Genomic DNA, 20,150 nt, shown 5'->3' on the forward strand with positions numbered 1-20,150 from the left:
AAGCGGGGGCGACTTCTCCCCCGCCTCGCCTCGACAAGGCCGACTGGGCCTCTTCCGGAGATCAGGGCATCGGCGTGCCCCGACCCCAGAGGTCCTTGCCGACGCCGGAGGGTGGCGGCCGGCCTGGGGGACGCCAGAGGGCGGCGGCCGGTGTCGGCCGGCCCATCGGACACCGGAGGGGAGGGCAGCGGCCGGTGTCGGCCGGTCCGCCGGACACCGGAGAGGGGGGGGGGGGGGGGGCGGGGGCGGCGGACGGTGTCGACCGGCCCGTCGGACACCGGAGGGGAGGGCGGCGGCCGGTGTCGGCCGGCCCGCCGGACACCGGAGGGGAGGGCGGCGGTCGGTGTCGGCCGGCCCGCCGGACACCGGAGGGTGGCGACCGGTGTCGGCCGGCTCGCCGGACACCGGAGGAGAGGGCGGCGGCCGGTGTCGGCCGGCTCGTCGGACGCCGGAGGGCGGCGGCCGGTGTCGGCCGGCCCGGCTCACCTGCAGGAAGTGGCGCGCCGCCGCCGTCAGCGCGTCAGTCTCTGCGGTGCGGCTGCCGAGCGTCTCCTGGCAGCGGGCGCGCGCCAGCTGCGTCAGGCCGGCGTACTCGGGCAGCTCGGCCTGCTGCAGCCGGCCGGCCAGCCGGCCGAACTCCTCGCTCGCCTCCGAGACGTTCGGTTTGCGCAGGAACCGCCTGCGCGCGGACCAGCGCTGCTCAGCCCGACCCACGCAGCCCACACCTGGGGCGCACCTGGCCAACACAGCCCACACCTGGGGCGCACCCGGCCCACGCAGCCCACACCTGGGGCGCACCCGGCCAACATAGCCCACACCTGGGGCGCACCTGACCAACACAGCCCACACCTGGGGCGCACCCGGCCAACACAGCCCACGCCTGGGGCGCACCCGGCCAACACAGCCCACACCTGGGGCGCACCCGGCCAACACAGCCCACACCTGGGGCGCACCCGGCCAACACAGCCCACACCTGGGGCACACCCGGCCAACACAGCCCACACCTGGGGCGCACCTGGCCAACACAGCCCACACCTGGGGCGCACCTAACCAACACAGCCCACACCTGGGGCGCACCTGGCCAACACAGCCCACACCTGGGGCGCACCTGGCCAACACAGCCCACACCTGGGGCGCACCCGGCCAACACAGCCCACACCTGGGGCGCACCCGGCCAACACAGCCCACACCTGGGGCGCACCTGGCCAACACAGCCCACACCTGGGGCGCACCCGGCCAACACAGCCCACACCTGGGGCGCACCCAGCCAACACAGCCCACACCTGGGGCGCACCTGACCAACACAGCCCACACCTGGGGTGCACCCGGCCCACACAGCCCACACCTGGGGCGCACCTGACCAACACAGCCCACACCTGGGGTGCACCCGGCCAACACAGCCCACACCTGGGGCGCACCTGGCCAACACAGCCCACACCTGGGGTGCACCTGACCAACACAGCCCACACCTGGGGTGCACCCGGCCCACACAGCCCACACCTGGGGCGCACCTGACCAACACAGCCCACACCTGGGGTGCACCCGGCCCACACAGCCCACACCTGGGGCGCACCTGACCAACACAGCCCACACCTGGGGTGCACTCGGCCAACACAGCCCACACCTGAGGCGCAGCCATATTCGGATCGGGTCGATACGAGCTTCATGTAACAGAGGGTAATGTTCACATCAGCAGGAGAGTGCATTGAGCCACCGTTGGCACTGGATTAAGTTACAACTGTGCCTGATACGCCTTACATTACAATGAATAAGGCCAATGGAAAGATGCATAAAAGTAGGGGCATAGCGAGTGAGTCAAAACAGAAAGGCTCGTCCAGACCAAACGTTTCATGAGAAATCCCTCGCCACGCCCGGTCGGCCAGATTCAGGGATCTACTGCGGAGGGAGGGGGTCTAGCCTTCCGCACGGCTCTCCGGCGAACTCTGCCGCATGACACCCGGGGTAGCGGGGGCGGACGCGCCGCGGGCCTCGGACCCGGCGTCAGTCGGCCCGACGGAGACCGGCGGTCGTGACGGACGTGCCTGCGCCGTGCCGGGGTGCACACGTGGGTGTAGTGTTGCCAGTGCCACAACACGCAGATGACGCGCCATTTCGTGGGATGGAGGCGGACACGTCTGCAAATGTGAGGCGGGCGAGCGTGGCAGCCAGTCTCGCGCGTCACTGCCGGCTGTACCGGCATGTACTGCTTGGGTTTGAGTGAGATGCCGACTATGGGTGGGGGCCGGCCACCGTTGCCCACAGTCACTTTCTCGGGGCACCAGTCGGTGCGATGTTAAGCCCCAACTGGATCCGCATGATTCAGCCATACACAGCTGTTTCACTCCTACCTCACGCATCGCTACAGCCTGGGGCCGCTGGGCAAGCAAGTCCCTCTCTGCAGGACCATAGCAGGCAGGACAATCAATCTCGGACCTCGGATCTCAGATAATGATCTCTTTCTCTCTCGCCGCGATACTGCTCCGCATACCACTGCCCCCCACCCCCCACTTTTCAACCTGGGCTGTCGGAAGCCAGTTCTTCCTCTTCTACTCAGTAACGTTCCCACCAGTCAACACACAACTCTGCTCTATGGGTCATGTTTATGCCCAAGCGTCCGCCGACTTACTTCTTTAGCTTGTTGGATATAGCTTGATATTCATCAAAAAAGGATTCTCCACCCCCATATCCGGGTTCCATCTCTGAAACAACAAATGGTTATCATCGGGCAGGCGGGACAGTATGCCATATTCCCAAGTGCATCAGCAGGTTCCACTTTTCAATGGTCATGATTAAAGGGAATACACATTGCTGAACCATACTCAAGTAACTGACATCAGTGCTTTCTTCTGTTTGGCAGTCACTAGTTTCCATGTGATAGCTGTGACTGGTTTCGCGACCGAGGTGATGTGGGCATCACTGTCATTAGAGGGAGCAGACTCCCAACAGCACACTGGTGGTGCATGTAGCTTTCTGCCATACAACAAACCACGTGACTTCAAACAAAAAAGATCTTCAACCCCCCCCCCCCCCCCCAGTAGTCCTTTAGAAGAATTCCATATGCACACAAAAATAACCTTCAACCCCCCAAGTGTGTTCATGAGTTTGCAATGTATATAGAACATGCATTCACAGCAATAATGATCGGATCAATTTTTTCTGTTGAACATGGTCTTGTGATGTTTTTCTCAGTGTCAGATAATGACTGTTTAAACTATGCAGTCACCCACCCAGTTTCTTTCACAAACTTGGCAGGCCTTGAATGCTGGGGAAGGCATAGATAAACCTTTTTGCGAATTAAGTGTGACAGGTCTATTCAATCAAGTCAGAAGGTGTGATTCATCAATGATCAAAGGAAAAAGTGACTGCATCTTAGAGACCTTACACCTGATGTCGGCCTCCAGTGTCTATTTTCTAACTTTTCATGGTCCTGTGCTAATTAATGCTGACTTGTGGTTGCTCTGACAGTGGCTCAGACCTGTTGATGGTGACTATGTGTGGCCAGTGAGTGACCAATTGGGTTTTTGTTTCCTGATGATGGCTGCCAACCTGGGATGATGTGCATCAGCAGTGGATAAATCACACTGCACTGTAAGGTGTAACAGGGAGTGTGGATGCTACAGGCATGTCTATTTCATGAGCCCGTGAACAGAACAGGAACGGAACAGGAACACCGGAACCTGTACCAATAGGCTGCTAACAGCCCCAAAGACCAAGTCACTACTAGAGAGAGAACATCCTTGTTTGAAGTCCACTGCTATTCACAAAAGAAGCCTTAGATGGGTCATGCAACCAGCTGAGCTGCCTGTTCAACGATGGAGTCCTGAGTGAAAATGCAAATGAATGCATGGGCTACCTGTTTGACTTTTTCCAATGCTGTGTGCCAGTCACCAGTCAAATTTAAATGTTTCAGGCCTTCTGAGTTCAAGTGAACTGAATCTAAACAACTGCCAGCATGTTTGGATTCAGTGAGCCCTTGCTGCCAATTACCACATCAAGTTCAACAACCAGAAGCCTCAGGTGGAACCAATTTCCAATTCCATCAAACCTGCCAAGGCTGAATAACTAACAACCCTTCATCTGGCCTTAGTCTGACAAAATGCTCAGCCTCACCTCTCATCAGGCATCAGGCATCATTGAGCAATTGTCAACTAGTTACTCAAAAATCCTAGATGATCACTCATGTCACCTTCAGTGAAGATCCCAAACCCACTCCCAGATCCTTTGGCAAAATCATGGGAAAAATCAGGACCTCAGGAAACTATTCATGCAAACAATTCATACACTTTGGAATATCCTTAAATGAAATGCCAAGGTATTCCTGTCAAACCAGTTAAAAGCAGGGTTCCTACTTCATATCAAAACCCAAAGCGTTGTTGGTAAATAAGTGGTGAGCCACGCACTTATAGAATCTGAACAAAATTTTACACCATTCTCTAGGCCCAGTCTCTTACCTAATGTTCTGAAGCGATCGATGGCAGCTATATGGGACTCTTGGCGCCTGAGAGACTGCAGATGAAATGACGTTGTATCGAAAAATTACGGCGATGGTGCCCTGTATCACCGCGTAGTCTTCACCAGCCCTCACAAACCCAAGGCCGTGTAATAACCAACCAAACAAACCAAACCGGGCACTCTCACGGTGAACCGTGGTCTAGAATCCGTATATGTACCTGGTCTACGAATTTGGCGCAAGGAGTCAACAGATCCATGCATCATGTACAAGCAGGCCAGCTGATGATGACGACACAGGCCAGCTAACAAGCTAGCCTATGAGGCATGAACAATCATATCTGCAAATATGCTATGCACCTCGCAACCGGCAAGGTGCGTCATCAGTTTTGGAACTGCATAGGATTATCACATGTTCCGGACGTCAATAAAATCGTATAGGGGCAATGTATCTTTTTAAAACGCAGACGTCTTCTCGAACAATGCCGGTGTTAAACGCAGAGAAAGGATTTTTAACACAAAGGTAATACGTGTATCCAGGAAATTGGAAGCTTTAACTCATGGAAGTATGCGAAGGTACAGTTAACATCCATTACAACTAGATGTTCACCTAGATAGTCTACAACCCCTCTAGACATATCCATGCGACGAATTACGTCTTTCTGTGGCAAAATCCAGCTCGCTTTGCGGTATATCCAGCTTTTACATCAGACCGTTATCAGCAAGGAACGCATGGGTCAGTTGATAGCTGAGAGGTCCTCCTTAAACGTCATCATCAGCTGATTTTTTCATACGCACAGTAGACATCCATGGACAAGCGCGCCACATTTGGCGAAACTTTTCGCCACATGAAAATAGCGGGGACAGTCAGGCTCAGTGCAGGGTGATGAAAGAGGGGTGCCGGGGTCGGTCGGAAGGTAAGGATGTTGTTGCGAGCTTTCTGAGCCATGAAGGCCACGCACACATGTCGAGGATTTTAGTGATTGGTACGTTCTGTCATTACTGGCAATAAATTCAAACTACCAGTGTGTTTTTATGATAATGTGACTATATTGTGTCTCCTGAAAGCAAGTTGTGTATAGCAAGCGTAGGCTTCGAAAGCGGTCTGAAGTAACCTAATTTTATTAAATCCGATATAATAGTGTTATTAGCAAATGCACAAGATATCTCGTAATGCAGGCAGCTTTTCGCTTAGCTCCTTGTGCCAGGTTATAACGGTGAGTAGCGTATTACCTCACGCCCATCGCCTTCCCAGTTCCCACCAATTCACGCACAAATCCAAGGCCGTCATGAAGCTGCGGCTGTCGGTTGATCGTGCCTGGGCGGTGTATGAATACTATCGGCTGATTTTTCCACTGACATCTCAAAACCAAAAATGCACTGCCAGCTTTTAACAATTCCGCACGAGTTCGAACGGTGCCGGACGGCGCCGAATTGGGAGCACGGGACTGTACGGTGCGGACCTGACGCGAATGATGAACAGAGACGGGACCGGACAAGGTCGGAAGATACTGATGCGGACCGGACGAGGTGGCACGAGACTACACGGTGCTGACCTGACGCGAGTGGTGAACACAGGCGGGACCGGACAAGGTCGGAAGAGACTGATGCGAACCGGACGAGGTGGCACGAGACTGCACGGTGCGGACCTGAGGCGAGTGATGAACACAGGCGTGACCGGACAAGGTCGGAAGAGACTGATGCGGACCGGACGAGGCGGCACGAGACTGTACGGTGCGGGCCTGACGCGATGGGACGGTACGACACGGGACTGGACTGGACGGGATTGGACGGAACTAGACGGGACTGGAGGGGACAAAAAAGGACTGAATGGGACGGGAGGAACCGAATGGCAACAGACTAAACGGACGGGCCTGGGCAGAGCAGGCGATACTGGACGGGAGCAAATGGAACCGGACGATGCCAGATGGTATCATACGGGGCCGGACGAGACTAGACGGACCCAGTCTTGTCCCGGCTGATCCCGTTCGACCGTGTCTTGTCCCTGCTGGTCACTTTCCTTGGCGTCCGATGCCTTCCGACCGTAACAGGTACTATGTGATCTCATTGGGTGCCGTCCAGTCCCACCCGGCTCCGGATCTCGTCCGGTTCCATTCGACCCCATCGGGTGTCGTCCAGCTCCTTCCCATGCCGCTCAGTCACATCTAGTCCCATCTGGCTCCATCCCGTCCCGTCTGATCTCATCACGTTCCATCCGCTTCTGTCTGGTCCCGTTTCATAGCGCCCGGCTCTATTCGGTCCCGCTTGGTGCCGGTCGATTCCACATAATCTTGTTAGATCACGTCTGGCCCTGTCCGGTCCCGTATGGCCCCGTATGGTCCCGTCGGGTCTCGTCTGATTTGGTCAAGTTCCGTGGTTTGGTCAAGTCCCGCTGGTTCGGTCAAGTCCCGCTGGTTTGGTCAAGTCCCGCTTTTTTGGTCAAGTCCCGCTAGTTTGGTCAAGTCCCGCTGGTTTGGTCAAGTCCCGCTGGTTTGGTCAAGTCCCGCTGGTTTGGTCAAGTCCCGCTGGTTTGGTCAAGTCTTGCTAGCTCGGTCCCGTCCCGTTCCGTGCCGTGCCGTGCCGTGCCGTGCCGTGCCGTGCCGTGCCGTGCCGTGCCGTGCCGTGCCGTGCCGTCCCGTCCCGTCCCGTCCCGCGTGCCGTCCCGTCCCGTCCCGCGTGCCGTCCCGTCCCGTCCCGCGTGCCGTCCCGTCCCGTCCCGCGTGCCGTCCCGTCCCGTCCCGCGTGCCGTCCCGTCCCGTCCCGTGTCGTCCCGTCCCGTCCCGTCCCGTCCCGTCCCGTCCGGTGCCGTCCCGTCCCGTCTCGTCCCGTGCCGTCCCGTCCCGCCCCGCCCCGCCCCGCCCCGCCCCGTCCCGTCCCGTCCCGTGCCGTGCTGTGCCGTGCCGTGCCGTCCCGTCCCATCTGGTTTCACAAGATTCGTCCAGTTCCATGTGGTCCATCTCGGTCTTGTCCAGCCTGGTCCCGCCTGGCCCTGCCTGGTCCCGTCTTGCCTGGTGATGTTCCGTGCGGTCCCGTTCTGTCCTGTGCGGTTCCTTTCAAGCACTGTTCGCCTGCTCTAGAGACCACATGTGTGACCGGAAGCGCCCAGGTGGATTTCACCATGGGATTTCCGGACTTTGAACGCGCATGTAGCTATCACACGGTTGGCAATGGTGTCGTGATTTTATCACCTGTTTGGCGACGGTTTCGTGATTTTGTGTCGTTATCTCGCGACCAACTTGAAGTGTTAGTTAGGTTCATCAGCTTCACATGTTTGAAGATGATGAAACTTGAAATTGATTATGTAATCAGCTAACAGCCACACCGCAAATTTATTGCGTCGGTTGATGCGAACGGGGTGGGTGATCTTAGAGGGATTCCACTATTTATTGCCATGATCTGGGCTTTAGAGCTAAACAAAGGTGCTAGAGGCATTGATAAAAGCTGTCCGATACAAAGACAAATATACACATATGATACAAATGCAAATGAATATGGTTTAGTAGTTGATGTAAACATGGTTTAGTTTGTGCGCAAGATTTAGTTGATTCTGGCCGACTTAGGAGGAGCGAGGCCTGCGCGGGCAGTTCCCCTTTTCTTCCGGACATTTATATATGAGATGGTCATGGCCCTGGTGTATCATGTCCCTTGTTGTATGTCACTCCAGCAGCTTTGATGCAACAACTTTCTGTGAAACACGTAGAAAGTTGAAAGAAGCAAAAACACAGAATAATGAAAGTTGTACTGTGTTTTCAGGGTGCGGGAGCTGACGCAGCCAGTCATGTCTGGAGACGGGGAGGACGAGGTGCCTGAGGAGCCAGAGGCTGCAGTGGCTGGCAACATACACATCGACAGCTCATTGATCCAAACATCCACCATGAGTGGAGAGGTGAGAACTGTGGTCTGTGTGATGACACCGGAGTTGCCGAACATGCAGCCATCTGGCTGAGGAGAGCAGGGCTACAGGCGATGGTGGTGATGAAGATGGTCACCATTGCTGTGACCATGGGAATTGGATAAAGGGCGTCTCGTTCATGGGTGCTGCAGTTGAGGCTCAGAAGGAGAACATGGACAGTGCCAGGAAAACCAAGAGCGCATCACCCGCCCCAACACATAGGAAATCATCCCAATTGGCTCTAGTTTTGCTCGGCTCCAAGGCAGTTCTTAAAACATTTGGAACCATCTGCAGATTAGGCTTGCGACTACTGTCAAGATTAAGAGGTGTAGTGGGCATGCTGTCGTGCTAGGTCACATGTGAAGTGGTGTGCCAGATACTGATCAGGGTTGTTCCTTTCATGGAGTGACCATATTGGAGGTAGCCGATGGTATGACCAAATGCTCCCTCGATCATGTATGACGGAGCAGCAACAGCGCTTGTCCATCCCAATGGCTGAGTTGGTTAGAGTGCTCGCTGCCTTCTGGTTCCCCCAGCCATGGCAGGATGTGTTCCAGAGTCGCTTCGGTCGCTCCCTGTTTGCCCTGACCGGGATGGCCCGCAGCGGTGTCCGTGCTAGAGGCCGGGCGACATCCCTAGACGACAAGTCGGACCGTGCCAGGCATTGCAGCACTGTACTCTCTCACCGTAGACATCTGACGATGACCCGGAGTTGAGCGATCGGATGATGTGGTTAGCGCCTTACGCGGCCAGCTCCGTTTAGCGTGGTAAGCGTGCTTGTATGGACAGCACGTTGGCAGAAGGTACAACTGGTGCGCTGGAGTGTAACTTGGTTTTTAGCATAAGCTGTTAGTGGGTGAGATGGTAGGCACAAAAAGACGCCATCATATATGGCAAAACACTGGCTAGGAAGGTATGCTTCACTGCATGTCGCTTCATGGTGGTTATCGTCTGCACTCAGGCCATTATTGTGGGATCGGTGTTGATATTGAGGGCAATTTAAGAAGCGGACGTATCTTTTTAGGCTGCTCATCTGTTAACCGGTACTTGTTTTGCTTCTGCGTTCAATATCCCGGAAGTTGCATGACGAGGTGCGTGACGAACCCCGTGCCCAGCATGTTGAGGGCACCCACCTCCAGCCTGCGCTGAAAAAAGCCTGCATCTGTTTGCTACTGCCACAAATCGCAGGGAACGTCAACTGTGAGATGTTCTCTGCTTGCATTTATTGCAGACTGCAGACTCGAAGGTTAGACCATCAAAAATTATAAGAATGAGTGCACCCCCAACCACGTAATGAAGTTCAACGAACGCAGAGAAAGCAAACTGAAAGCCAGAAATGTGATACGCGCCCGCAGATCCCTTACGGAGATTGCAAGCTCCACCAAGACGCTATACACACATTGGACACAGCACGACCTCTCTCTCTGGCGTCATCTGACCCCCCGCCGCCAGTCTGGGACCCCCAGCAGCATACAAAGCAATCCCATGGTCGGGACCTCGCTCGGTCTAACCTGATAGATAGCGCAGCCGTCCCCGGTTACCAGAGCAGCCATGGGAAGCCCGAGGTCACTGAGACCGGGAGCATCCGGATCCGCAAACCTCGGCTCAACACTGAACAGGAGTGTGACGGTATTTGCACACTTGGAAACTTAAATGGTTTTGTAGCTCATGATCGGCGTCGCTTTCTTTGAGGACACAGCCATGTACTGATGTTGGTAGCCAGGCTTTCGTATACTCAAAATTTAAACATGTTAAAGATGAGGTCAACATCGGTGATTTTACTCTGTGTACTGCGTATACATCATGTAACGTATGTATGAACACCTGAGCAAAAGTGAACTTAGAATTATCGTGATCATTGAACGTGCGTTCAACATATATGCCATTTGTTTCACATCATAGCTTTCACCTTGATAACGTCAAAGGTTTGACGAATCTGTGGAATATAAGGACCTATTTTAGGCAAGTTCTTTTTTCGCCTGATCATGACACAAAATGCCTGGCACGAGATATTGGGTGAAACCAACATAAAATACGAAACCCTTACGGCGACGCTGTGTCTGATTATATACATATATATAATGGTGAGGTCAGAAATCCGTGCCCCACCCCACAAGCGGGTTGTTGACTTGTCCCCGTGTCGCAGCGGCTGCGGGCGGCCTCGAAAGCCATCAGTTCACCTGCTGTGGGGAGAGGCGGGGGGGGGGGGGGGGGGAGATGCCGGCGGAAACATGCCTTGGTGCAATAGCTGGTCAGCCACAGGGGAATCCAACAGGAAGCGCGCGCGCCGGCAGGGTCGGTGTCGGGGCGGCCCGTGACATCAGCGCCGGGAAGACTCCTGTCATGCATGCGGTATGCTTGTAGAACTCATGACTTTTTGGTCGGCCGGAAAGCGGGTCGGAAAAGCGTCCGCGATATTTCAGCTGACGGAATCCTATCATTCACTGAACGTGGGTGAAGCCGATAGTAGATCAAATTTCATCACATCACGACACATTTCAAGTTACATTTCACCCTGCCACTAGGCAAGTCCGTCAATCCACCAGACAACCGACTGCTCCGTCGGACGTTCCCGCTGAAAGGAACGAGGAAACGACCCTACGGAATGAGAAGGCTGTACAGGTTAAAGAACCAACTCAGTCTTGCTTATGAACAGTGCAAATTGAGTTAGGATCATTTTCAGAAGCATTAGTTCACGACACTTGGTCGTTCTCGCGCGCTCGGCGCCCGGCGTCTGGTGTTATCTGCAACGGCCAACGCCGCTCGGTTCGAGGGTCAATAGCTGCGACGTCCGTCATCGGCCTCTTTGTGCGGAATGATAGCGGACGTGCATACTAAAAACTGTTTTGGAGCATTTGTCACCGGGCGAACCTGAAAACGATAGACGTATACACGCAAACACATGTGAGCCATGCCGGCACAGACTTCTGACCGCGTTACGGTCCACCCCATTGGGCTCCAAGGAGAATGCTTAACTTTCTCGGGCGGGGTCCCCTTGGGTAGAGCACAAGGGAGCACGTTCCTTTTCCGGACACGGGGCTGAAAAGTCCTTCCGTCCCAGCTCAGTACCTGCTGGCTGTCATTCTGGCGACATGGTGACCGGGTCCCCGTGGTGGATCCAGAGGCCCTTAGAAGAATACGTCATACATGGGTCCCCTCCCCGGCACGGGAAGCCCGCTGGCCGGGGCAGTCGAAGGTACCAAGCATCTTCTTCACAAATCAGATCCACTGATATGGATACAGTCCCAATGTACATCTGTTACGTGCAAAGGCTTTCAGAATCTGATTGACCACCCGCTGGAGCACCCACTGATCCCTCTAGCAGTCCTGAAATCTGGACGGCATAGATACTAACGGATGGCCAAGGAGCGTCACCACTTGACCGACGGGTCGATCTGTTGCTGTGGTGTGCTGACATGACCCGACCAGATTGCTTGTGATCTTGCGGGCCTTGGCTGGGTGACTGCCGTCGGCGACACCCGCCTGACACCTGCCCGGCGGGGAGCTGGCGGGCACTATTGGCAGGGGGACTGCCGTCGGCGACACCCGCCCGGTGGGGAGCTCGCGGGCCCTGTTGGCCGGGTGACTGCCGTCGAGGAGACCCGCCCGACAGCTGCCCGAGCAGTGAGCTGGCGGGCCCTGTTGGCCGGGTGACCGCCGTCGAGGAGACCCGCCCGACAGCTGCCCGGGCAGTGAGCTGGCGGGCCCTGTTGGCCGGGTGATCGCCGTCGAGGAGACCCGCCCGACACCTGCCCGGCAGGGAGCTGGCGGGCCCTATTGGCAGGGGGACTGCCGTCGGCGACACCCGCCCGGTGGGGAGCTGGCGGGCCATGTTGGCTGGGTGACTTCTGTCGGCGACACCCGCCCGGCGGGGAGCTGGCGGGCCCTGTTGGCCGGGTGACTGCTGTCGGCGACACTCGCCCGACACCCGCCCGGCGGGGAGCTGGCGGTTCCTGTTGGCCGGGTGACTGCTGTCGGCGACACTCGCCCGACACCCGCCCGGCGGGGAGCTGGCGGGCCCTGTTGGCCGGGTGACTGCCGATCGTTGACACCCGCCCGGCGGGGAGCTGAGCGGCCGCCGCGTCTGTCCGACAGCAGGCGGCGCTGGACGGCCTCGGTCTCCGGCTCTATGACCAGCACACGCTGGAGGCGGGCATCCGGCAGCAGGTGGACGCGGCTGTGGAGCAGATGGAGGCGCGCCGACAACGCCTGCAGGCCGAAAAACGCGCCAGGACTCTCCGCACCAGAATCGCGTACGTCTCCCCCTCTCCCTCTCCCTCCCCCTCTCCCTCTCCCGGTCTCGGTCTTCGCCTTGCCCTGGCCCTCGCCCTCGCCCTCGCCCTGGCCCTGGCCCTGGCCCTGGCCCTGGCCCTGGCCCTGGCCCTGGCCCTGGCCCTGGCCCTCGCCCTCGCCCTCGCCCTCGCCCTCGCCCTCGCCCTCGCCCTCGCGCTCAATCTCGGCCTCGTGTGCCTGCCCGGCTCTTGCTCTTGCTCTTGTACTCGCGCTTGCACGCTCACGTACTCACTCTCGATTTCCATCGTCCTCAATTTCGGTCACTCTCTCTCTCCGATGTTTTCCTCTTCCATTCTGGGCATCTTTCCCTGCCTCTTCGTCCGTTGTACGCTGTACTGCGATTGGCCCGTGTCCTCTGTACTGTGACTGGCCCGTGTCCTCTGTACTGTGACTGGCCCGCGTCCTCTGTACTGTGACTTGCCCGCGTCCTCTGTACTGTTACTATCCTGTGTCCTCGTACCGTGACTATCCCGTGCTCCCTGTACCGTGACTGTCCCGTGTCCTCTGTACTGTGACTGGTCCGTGTCCTCGCAGGCGGCTGCAGCAGGCGGAGGCTTCAGGCGCGACGCCAGCGCCCAGCTCCTACGAACAGCTGGTGCGCCAGCGGCGCCGCGAGGGCGAACTGCGCGAGCTGCGCCAGGAGCTGGAGCAGCTGGAGCAGCAGCAGCGCGCCGCCCCGGTACGGCCCCCGCGCCGTCCGCTGATCGCCGTCAAACCGCGCCGAGCCCGGGCCAGGGCTAACCGGGCAGCCGCGGCCGCTGCCTCCGACACGGCCCTATGCGACGACAGACCCCCTGTTTCCTGACGGACGGCCCTCCTGTGCGCTAGAAGACACACGCTCCTTGTGTATGGTTTGCATGACTGCTACTCCTTGTTTTTCCAACATTTGTACTGCGGTTTGTGTTAGCTTCCGTTTTGATCGACTAACCAGCGTTGTTGTGTATGCCGTGACTGATATGCATTTACCGCTGCTCGGTTGGTGACGCGTCCCGTCTCGTCCGCTGGCTGCGCCGCAGGGCCCGAGCAGTGCGCGTGAGTCGGCGGCAGAGCTGCTGGGCGCGGCGGAGACAGAGCTGGAGGTGCAGGTCAGACTGGGCCAGGTGACGCCATTCGGCACCGACCTCTCCAGCGTCACCGCCGACCCGCACAGGTCTGGCCGAGCGCTGCCGGCGCCAGTCTCGCGCAGGCGCCCCCCCCCCCTGCTGGGAACTCATCAGGTCACATACGTTTGGCATCGCTGTCACATAAATTTTGGTGACCAGGGTGCCGACAGTGCAGTCGTTAACGCGTTTGCGTTAACCACTGCACGTCTGGGAAACCAGAGGTACGGGGTTCGATTCCCCGTGGTGCCCGTCCTTCCTGCCAGGGCGAGAGGCAGGCGGCGCCACATAGCCTCAGCAGCTGAGTGCGTCGTTAAGTCCCAAAGATGACGACGAGGACGATTTTGGGACCACTCACGGTCTAAACAGCAGCAATTTGGGTGAAGGCTCGGTCTGTGAGGTGTGCCGGTATGGCAGAAGAGGTGGACGTGATGCAGTCGTTCAGTTATACAGGGCCGGAACTGTACATCTTGGTGACACAGGATTGTCGCTGGAAACAATCCTCTGCCATGCATATATAGCGTGATCTGCGCATGGCACCGGGGCATTCAAGAGCGGGCGGCTTCACAAGCGATTTAGTAAGATGTATGTATTTTCTTGCGCTGCAGCGGCTCCCGTTCGGTTGGCGAGGCGGTGATGCGGCAGCAGCAGCAGCAACATGCTGTTGCCGCAGACGACAGTCTCTCAGATGAAGGCGCTGCGTATCCACGCCAGCCGGGGAACCTGTCGCGCGAAGCTGCGCAGCGACTCGACCGAGCTGCCAGCCAAACGGACGACGAGTACGTGCCGTCGGACGGGGCCGTCGACGAATCAGACGACTCGTACGCCCCCTCCGACGGGTTGCTCGACCAGTCGGAGGAGACGGCCGTGTCCAGTGGGGCGGCCCGCAGCAGCCCGGCGGTGGCGCGGGGCCAGAAGCGGAAGCGGGCGCCCAAGGCTTCCAGACCCTCTGGGGAAGCTGGTAAGAACCAGCGACGCGCACGGCTGAGCCGTTATCTCATGCAGTTTTGTACCAGGAATGATGTCGATGTTCACGAACAGCAGTGAGCATCAATACAATCTGTTGACAATGAACAGCCAGACCGCGCTCGCAGTGTGGGGAAAATTCAACAGGATGCATTGAAGCTTGCTAAGATGCATCGTCATTCTACAGCAATGTACCACAAAGGAGTTGATCGCGCCAAGAATGGTGCCGGTTTCAAACGTCAAATTAGCGCATTATTGTGCTGCTATGTGAACGCAACACCAATGGTGGCACCAGCAATGCCTACAAGCTGTTTGTGCGATATGCCATCTGTCTGTTTGCTGTAGTAGTTGTGTCAGCAGGAGCCTCTACCTAATATTTGTTAGAGATGAGCCGACTGCTGCCTGCCTAGAAAAAAAATTGTAGCAGTGCGAACACCGCCTGAAATTGGGCAAACATTGATGATGCAAAATGGGTGGAACATTCATCTCTTTGATGAGGGTGGTTGCCACGAGATCGCTACACAATCATAGGTAGCGATAGTGGATTTCAAAAATGGGCGTGCGTGCCGCACTTCTTGCACGTGTGGCGTGGAAGCTGTGTATCTGTATGCGGCTCAGCTGACCTGCTTGGGAGGCTCCCCCACGGCCTCCGTGTAACAGCTAACCCGAATTGTCCGCCCAGCATCCAAGAAACGGCGCCGCCGTGACGATGGTGACGCGGCGGCGTTCGCGGCGCGGATCCGAGCTTGGCGCACCGAGCGGCGTGAGCAGCGCCTGCTGCGCATCGAACAGGGTGTCGACGACGAAGAGGAGGAGGAGCGCTGTGTCGAGTTCGAGGGAGGCTTCCGGTGCCCGGCGGCGCTCTGGGACCGGCTGTTTAAGTGAGTGGCTGCTGCCGGGGCGGGGCGACGCCCAGGGGGCCGTGCCAGACAGGCCAGGCGACCACACCATCCAGTGAACTGTCAAGCATTATCCCGGGATGCTGCCGCTTCCCTTGTGCTGGCAGGCGGACGTCTGCCTGGTTTGATGCGCTTGTTTCACACGGCGACTGCCACAGGAGCGCAACATTCGCCTGGTGCTGTTGGGCTGGCAATGGTCGACTCCCGATCATGTCAGGTGATGCAGAGCGAAGGGCCTTGAGCTTTGTGATTTGCATAATGTCTTGCTTAGTTTTTGTTGCATTTTGCCATGTTTATTTTAGCATCCATGCTAATCCTGTTTGCACTCCATCGTCGCTTTCTGAGACCTCTTCTCTCTCCTCTTCACGTCCGTTTGCGACTGAACGGCATAAGCGCTGGCAGCGTGTTAAGGTTTTCTGTCGTGAGCGGAGATTCACACAATTGACGAGAAAGATCAGATTCGCTCTAGAGCGTAGACACTCCCGTTGTTGCGTTTCCGAGGCCACCAGTGCCGGGGGGGGGGGGGGGGCATGGCCCGTCCAAAGAGATCGAGTCCCCGATCACATGTCTCCTCCATCCTCTGCGAGCTGCGAGCTGATGACGGTTGTCAGTGGTCTTGCCGCGACATCGTTCTCGTCATCAACGTACTGTTTCCCTTACTACCGTTGTGTCCCCATCTGCTCGTGGCCTCACGCCCCGTCACACCTGCATCTGGTCTCAAGTGCCAGAATTTGGGTGGAGCAATTGTTTGGCCCGTCGTCGTCTTTTGATGCTTTAGTATTTACACTTCGTTACGCCCAGCATGCTCCCCGGCCGTTGTCCGGTGTTCTGGAGTTCTGCGACGGACTGGATGACGCTTGGCCATCAGCCATCTACGGATCACAGCTGTCAGGGGTGAATTCGAGCTACGGCGCATGCGTGGCTGAATGACAGAGCCGTAAGGACGGCGAGAGGATGAATAGGCCGAGATTCGGTGCGAACGCTACCACACCACGCGGGAACGGCAGCCCAAACACTGATTCTATCCGTGATGCTAATGCCTCGTCCCCATATTTCCTTAAAGCTCTTCGACAATTTAGATTGACGTTGAATCTGCGAAATGTGTATTGACACCACGTGATTTTCCACCAGCGGTTCCAGATTCCATGGCACTGGGTGCCGGACGCCCTCAGAGCCCGTGTCGGTCTGCCCAGCCGTCCAGCGCTGTTCCATGTGTGCGCTGCCAGCGGGCCCTCCCTGCTGGTATTTCTCCGGAGCGGAGGTGCCGGCCGCATGTCTGACGGCGCACGGCTCGGCCGGCAGGTACCAGCAGGTTGGAGTGCGCTGGCTGTGGGAGCTGCACCAGCAGAAGTGCGGCGGCATACTGGGCGACGAGATGGGCCTGGGCAAGACGGTCCAGGTGGTGACCTTTCTGGCCGGCCTCAGTCGCAGCCGAGTCAGGTGTGTTGTCCGCTCTGCTCTCTCCCGCTCTGCTCTCTCCCGCTCTTTTCTCTCCCGCTCTGCTCTCTCCCGCTTTTCTCTCCCGCTCTGCTCTCTCCCGCTCTGCTCTCTCCCGCTCTGCTCTCTCCCGCTCTGCTCTCTCCCGCTCTGCTCTCCCGCTCTGCTCTCTCCCGCTCTGCTCTCTCTCTTTCTCTCTCTCTCTCTCTCTCTCTCTCTCTCTCTCTCTCTCTCTCTCTCTCTCTCTCTCTCTCTCTCTCTCTCTCTCTCTCTCTCTCTCTCTCTCTCTCTCTCTCTCTCTCTCTCTCTCTCTCTCTCCGTCTCCGTCTCGTCTCCGTCTCGTCCGTCTCCGTCTCCGTCTCCGTCTCCGTCTCCGTCTCCGTCTCCGTCTCCGTCTCCGTCTCCGTCTCCGTCTCCGTCTCCGTCTCCGTCTCCGTCTCGTCTCCGTCTCCGTCTCCGTCTCCGTCTCCGTCTCCGTCTCCGTCTCCGTCTCCGTCTCCGTCTCCGTCTCCGTCTCCGTCTCCGTCTCCGTCTCCGTCTCCGTCTCCGTCTCCGTCTCCGTCTCCGTCTCCGTCTCCGTCTCTCGTTCTCTAACCGTAAACTTATCCATCAACAGGATCCCGACCAGCTTTCCCGTTCATCGGCCTTCTGCTCACTAAGCTTGCTGCCATGGAAAGGCAGCTGAAGTTAACTAATTTCCATCCTTTTTATTCTAAGCTTTTATTTTAGCCAGCTGATTGCTTCGTCTGTGTGCTGTCCTGTCACCGTTTTACATTTTTGGCGTCGAAATTCGGCCGTGTTTTCTGGGGTCAGGGATCCTGTAGGTTGATTGCTTTGTATTCCTGCCGGCAGGTGGGGTGGCGAGCGCGGCCTGGGAGCCGTGCTCATCATGGCGCCGGCGACTGTGCTTCACCAGTGGGTGCAGGAGTTCCACACCTGGTGGCCGCCGCTCCGCGTGGCCGTCCTGCACGAGTCTGGCTCACACTCAGGTAAGGCTGGTGTGGCACCAGACTGAGCTCAAGAACGGCTGGCGCGGCACTAGACTAGGCTCAAAAATGGCTGGTGCGGCACCAGACTGGGTTCAGGTACGGTTGGTGCGGCACTAGACTGGGCTCAGGTATGCTTGGTGTGGCACTAGACGGGGCTCAGGTACGGTTGGTGCGGCACCAGACTGGGTTCAGGTACGGTTGGTGCGGCGCCAGACTGGGCTCATGTACGGCTGGTGCGGCGCCAGACTGGGCTCATGTACGGCTGGTGCGGCACCAGACTGGGTTCAGGTATGGCTGGCGCGGCACCAGACCGGGCTTAGGTACGGCTGGCGCGGCACCAGACATCAATCCATTGGCCTGTTGAGCCGTGTGAAGCAGTGTTTCACAACCAACGTCCAGTGAGCCAAGAAGTCACCTCCCGCGCAAAGAATCAGATGATTAAGGCGGTGTGGGGGGGGGGGGAGGAAGGGGTGGCTCTTTTTGTTTCAATTTTGTGCTTATGAGGGAAAATGCATGTCTATGTAAAACCCGTGAAGATCGACGATCGGAACAGACATTGTGAGCCATTGCTTAATAGTTCAAACTTTTTAATTGGGTGGATACCGGTAATCAGAGCCCAGGTGTGAACCCCGGCCTCGTATCGTGAAATTCCGGGACAACGGCAGAACTTTTGGCGAAAGCTGAACGTCTCCCAATGCTCGGCGCGGCCCGATCCACACTCTGAGCTCTCCTGACTCCGAGCGACCGCTGCTCCCGGCTGCAGGCCAGCCCAGCCAGGGCAAATAACGTTATTTCCGTGTTCATGTGCATCTAATTTGTGAATGCTTTACTGCTGCCGTCTTACTGCTGCCTGAATGCATCAGTTCTCACGAGTCCCTCCTGGAAATTGACATTGACAGCGAACTATTGACTCAATCCAGGCCACATGGATGTACGTATGCATGATAGCATGTCATAAAATGCAGGTTTATGGGCGCCAAATGTTTTTCGTCAGCGCTGTTCACAAACCCGATTATTGAGAGCTAGGGTAAAGGCCGGGCTTGTCTCAAAGTCACGTAACTAGAAACTTGGTAGCTGTAATGACCCATCCATGCAAGCGAGTTGGTGTTGGCCTTGTTTGTTTGAAACACTGATTGCAGTTTCATTCTATTGCCAGCAGGAAACAGCTCAAAGGTTCTTAATTTGCGGCATACCTGTACTTGCTTTAATATGATGTCCACCTTAGCGAAGTATGCAATGTGACATTTCCATATTTCTGTCGGCATCCGAGCCATGGTCGAGCGATGACATGATTCATGCACACCATTACAGTGCAATTTGCGCCATATGAGACCAGAGGCATCATGACCGTAGCCGCCGTAAAAGGTTCTTTGCGTCATAACTGCGTTGAAGTTTGGTGACACTGGTATTTCACCATTGTATGAAAAGTCATCAAATGTTGCCAAACCTCGGAAACCCGGCAATCCTTTATTTCTTCGTAAACTGGAGCTGATAGCCGTTTTTGTGGAGAATCATGGTGCTTATCTCTTAGAAATGTTTTCAGCGTCTATGTTCTAATCACAACGCTTATGAGCAGTCTTCAGCAAAACAGGCCTTGCACATATTTAAAAAAAGGTTTGTTAAGGTGCATATGTTATCAAGATTGCATTTTGTTGGTTATAAGTAAGATCGTGCATGCACGGGCAGTTTTGCTGCCACATCTTCTCTTGGCGAAGCATTTCAAGTCTGTTTACAAAGATTTGGTGGTATGTATGTTTGACGCAGGCGTTGCATCTTATATCCAGACTGCGTTCCTTCAAATATGCATGCAAATGGGGTTGAAGGTATGCTTAATACGTATGCATCTACTTTAAAAGGTAGTAACTCTGGTATGTAGTACTCATAGAGTCAACTGTCCTGGACACGGTTCACGATCAAGGAGAACTTTGAATGAAATGACCTGCAAAACCCGCCTTGCTCCCCCCGACACCGATGTAAACAATAATGGCGCGACCAGCATCTAACGCTGTCGACCGACCCACACTGTCACCAGGCGTGCTGTCATCCAAGAATTCGGTGAACTTAAGGCATGGACTAAAGAAGCGAATACATAGAAGGAGGCTCGTGTCATATAACACACTTATTC

At 56.5% G+C, this 20,150-nt stretch overlaps 1 protein-coding gene across 1 annotated transcript; it reads left to right on the plus strand.

Moving 5' to 3' along the window:
* The first annotated feature begins 13,276 nt into the window (after nucleotides 1-13,276).
* LOC119095692 (DNA excision repair protein ERCC-6) lies at nucleotides 13,277-18,811 on the plus strand. The gene is made up of 7 exons (XM_037218548.1): nucleotides 13,277-13,313; nucleotides 13,651-13,784; nucleotides 14,343-14,695; nucleotides 15,383-15,581; nucleotides 16,902-17,039; nucleotides 17,889-18,025; nucleotides 18,789-18,811. Exons 3-7 carry the CDS (start codon nucleotides 14,371-14,373, stop codon nucleotides 18,809-18,811), a joined length of 822 nt encoding a protein of 273 aa, XP_037074443.1. The 5' UTR covers nucleotides 13,277-13,313; nucleotides 13,651-13,784; nucleotides 14,343-14,370.
* Nucleotides 18,812-20,150: the final 1,339 nt, after the last annotated feature.

The sequence above is a fragment of the Pollicipes pollicipes genome, unplaced genomic scaffold (genome assembly GCF_011947565.3).
Source record: "Pollicipes pollicipes isolate AB1234 unplaced genomic scaffold, Ppol_2.1 Scaffold_4219;HRSCAF=4965_pilon_pilon_pilon, whole genome shotgun sequence".
In the NCBI taxonomy this organism is placed as follows: domain Eukaryota; kingdom Metazoa; phylum Arthropoda; class Thecostraca; order Pollicipedomorpha; family Pollicipedidae; genus Pollicipes; species Pollicipes pollicipes.

Bases quoted from the DNA above. Each gene is read 5' to 3' on its own strand.
- LOC119095692 (XM_037218548.1), top strand. From the start codon at position 14,371: ATGCGGCAGCAGCAGCAGCAACATGCTGTTGCCGCAGACGACAGTCTC. The intron at 17,040-17,888 runs GTGTGTTGTCCG...TCCTGCCGGCAG, and splicing joins CTCAGTCGCAGCCGAGTCAG to GTGGGGTGGCGAGCGCGGCC. The intron at 18,026-18,788 runs GTAAGGCTGGTG...TCCCGGCTGCAG, and splicing joins CGAGTCTGGCTCACACTCAG to GCCAGCCCAGCCAGGGCAAA.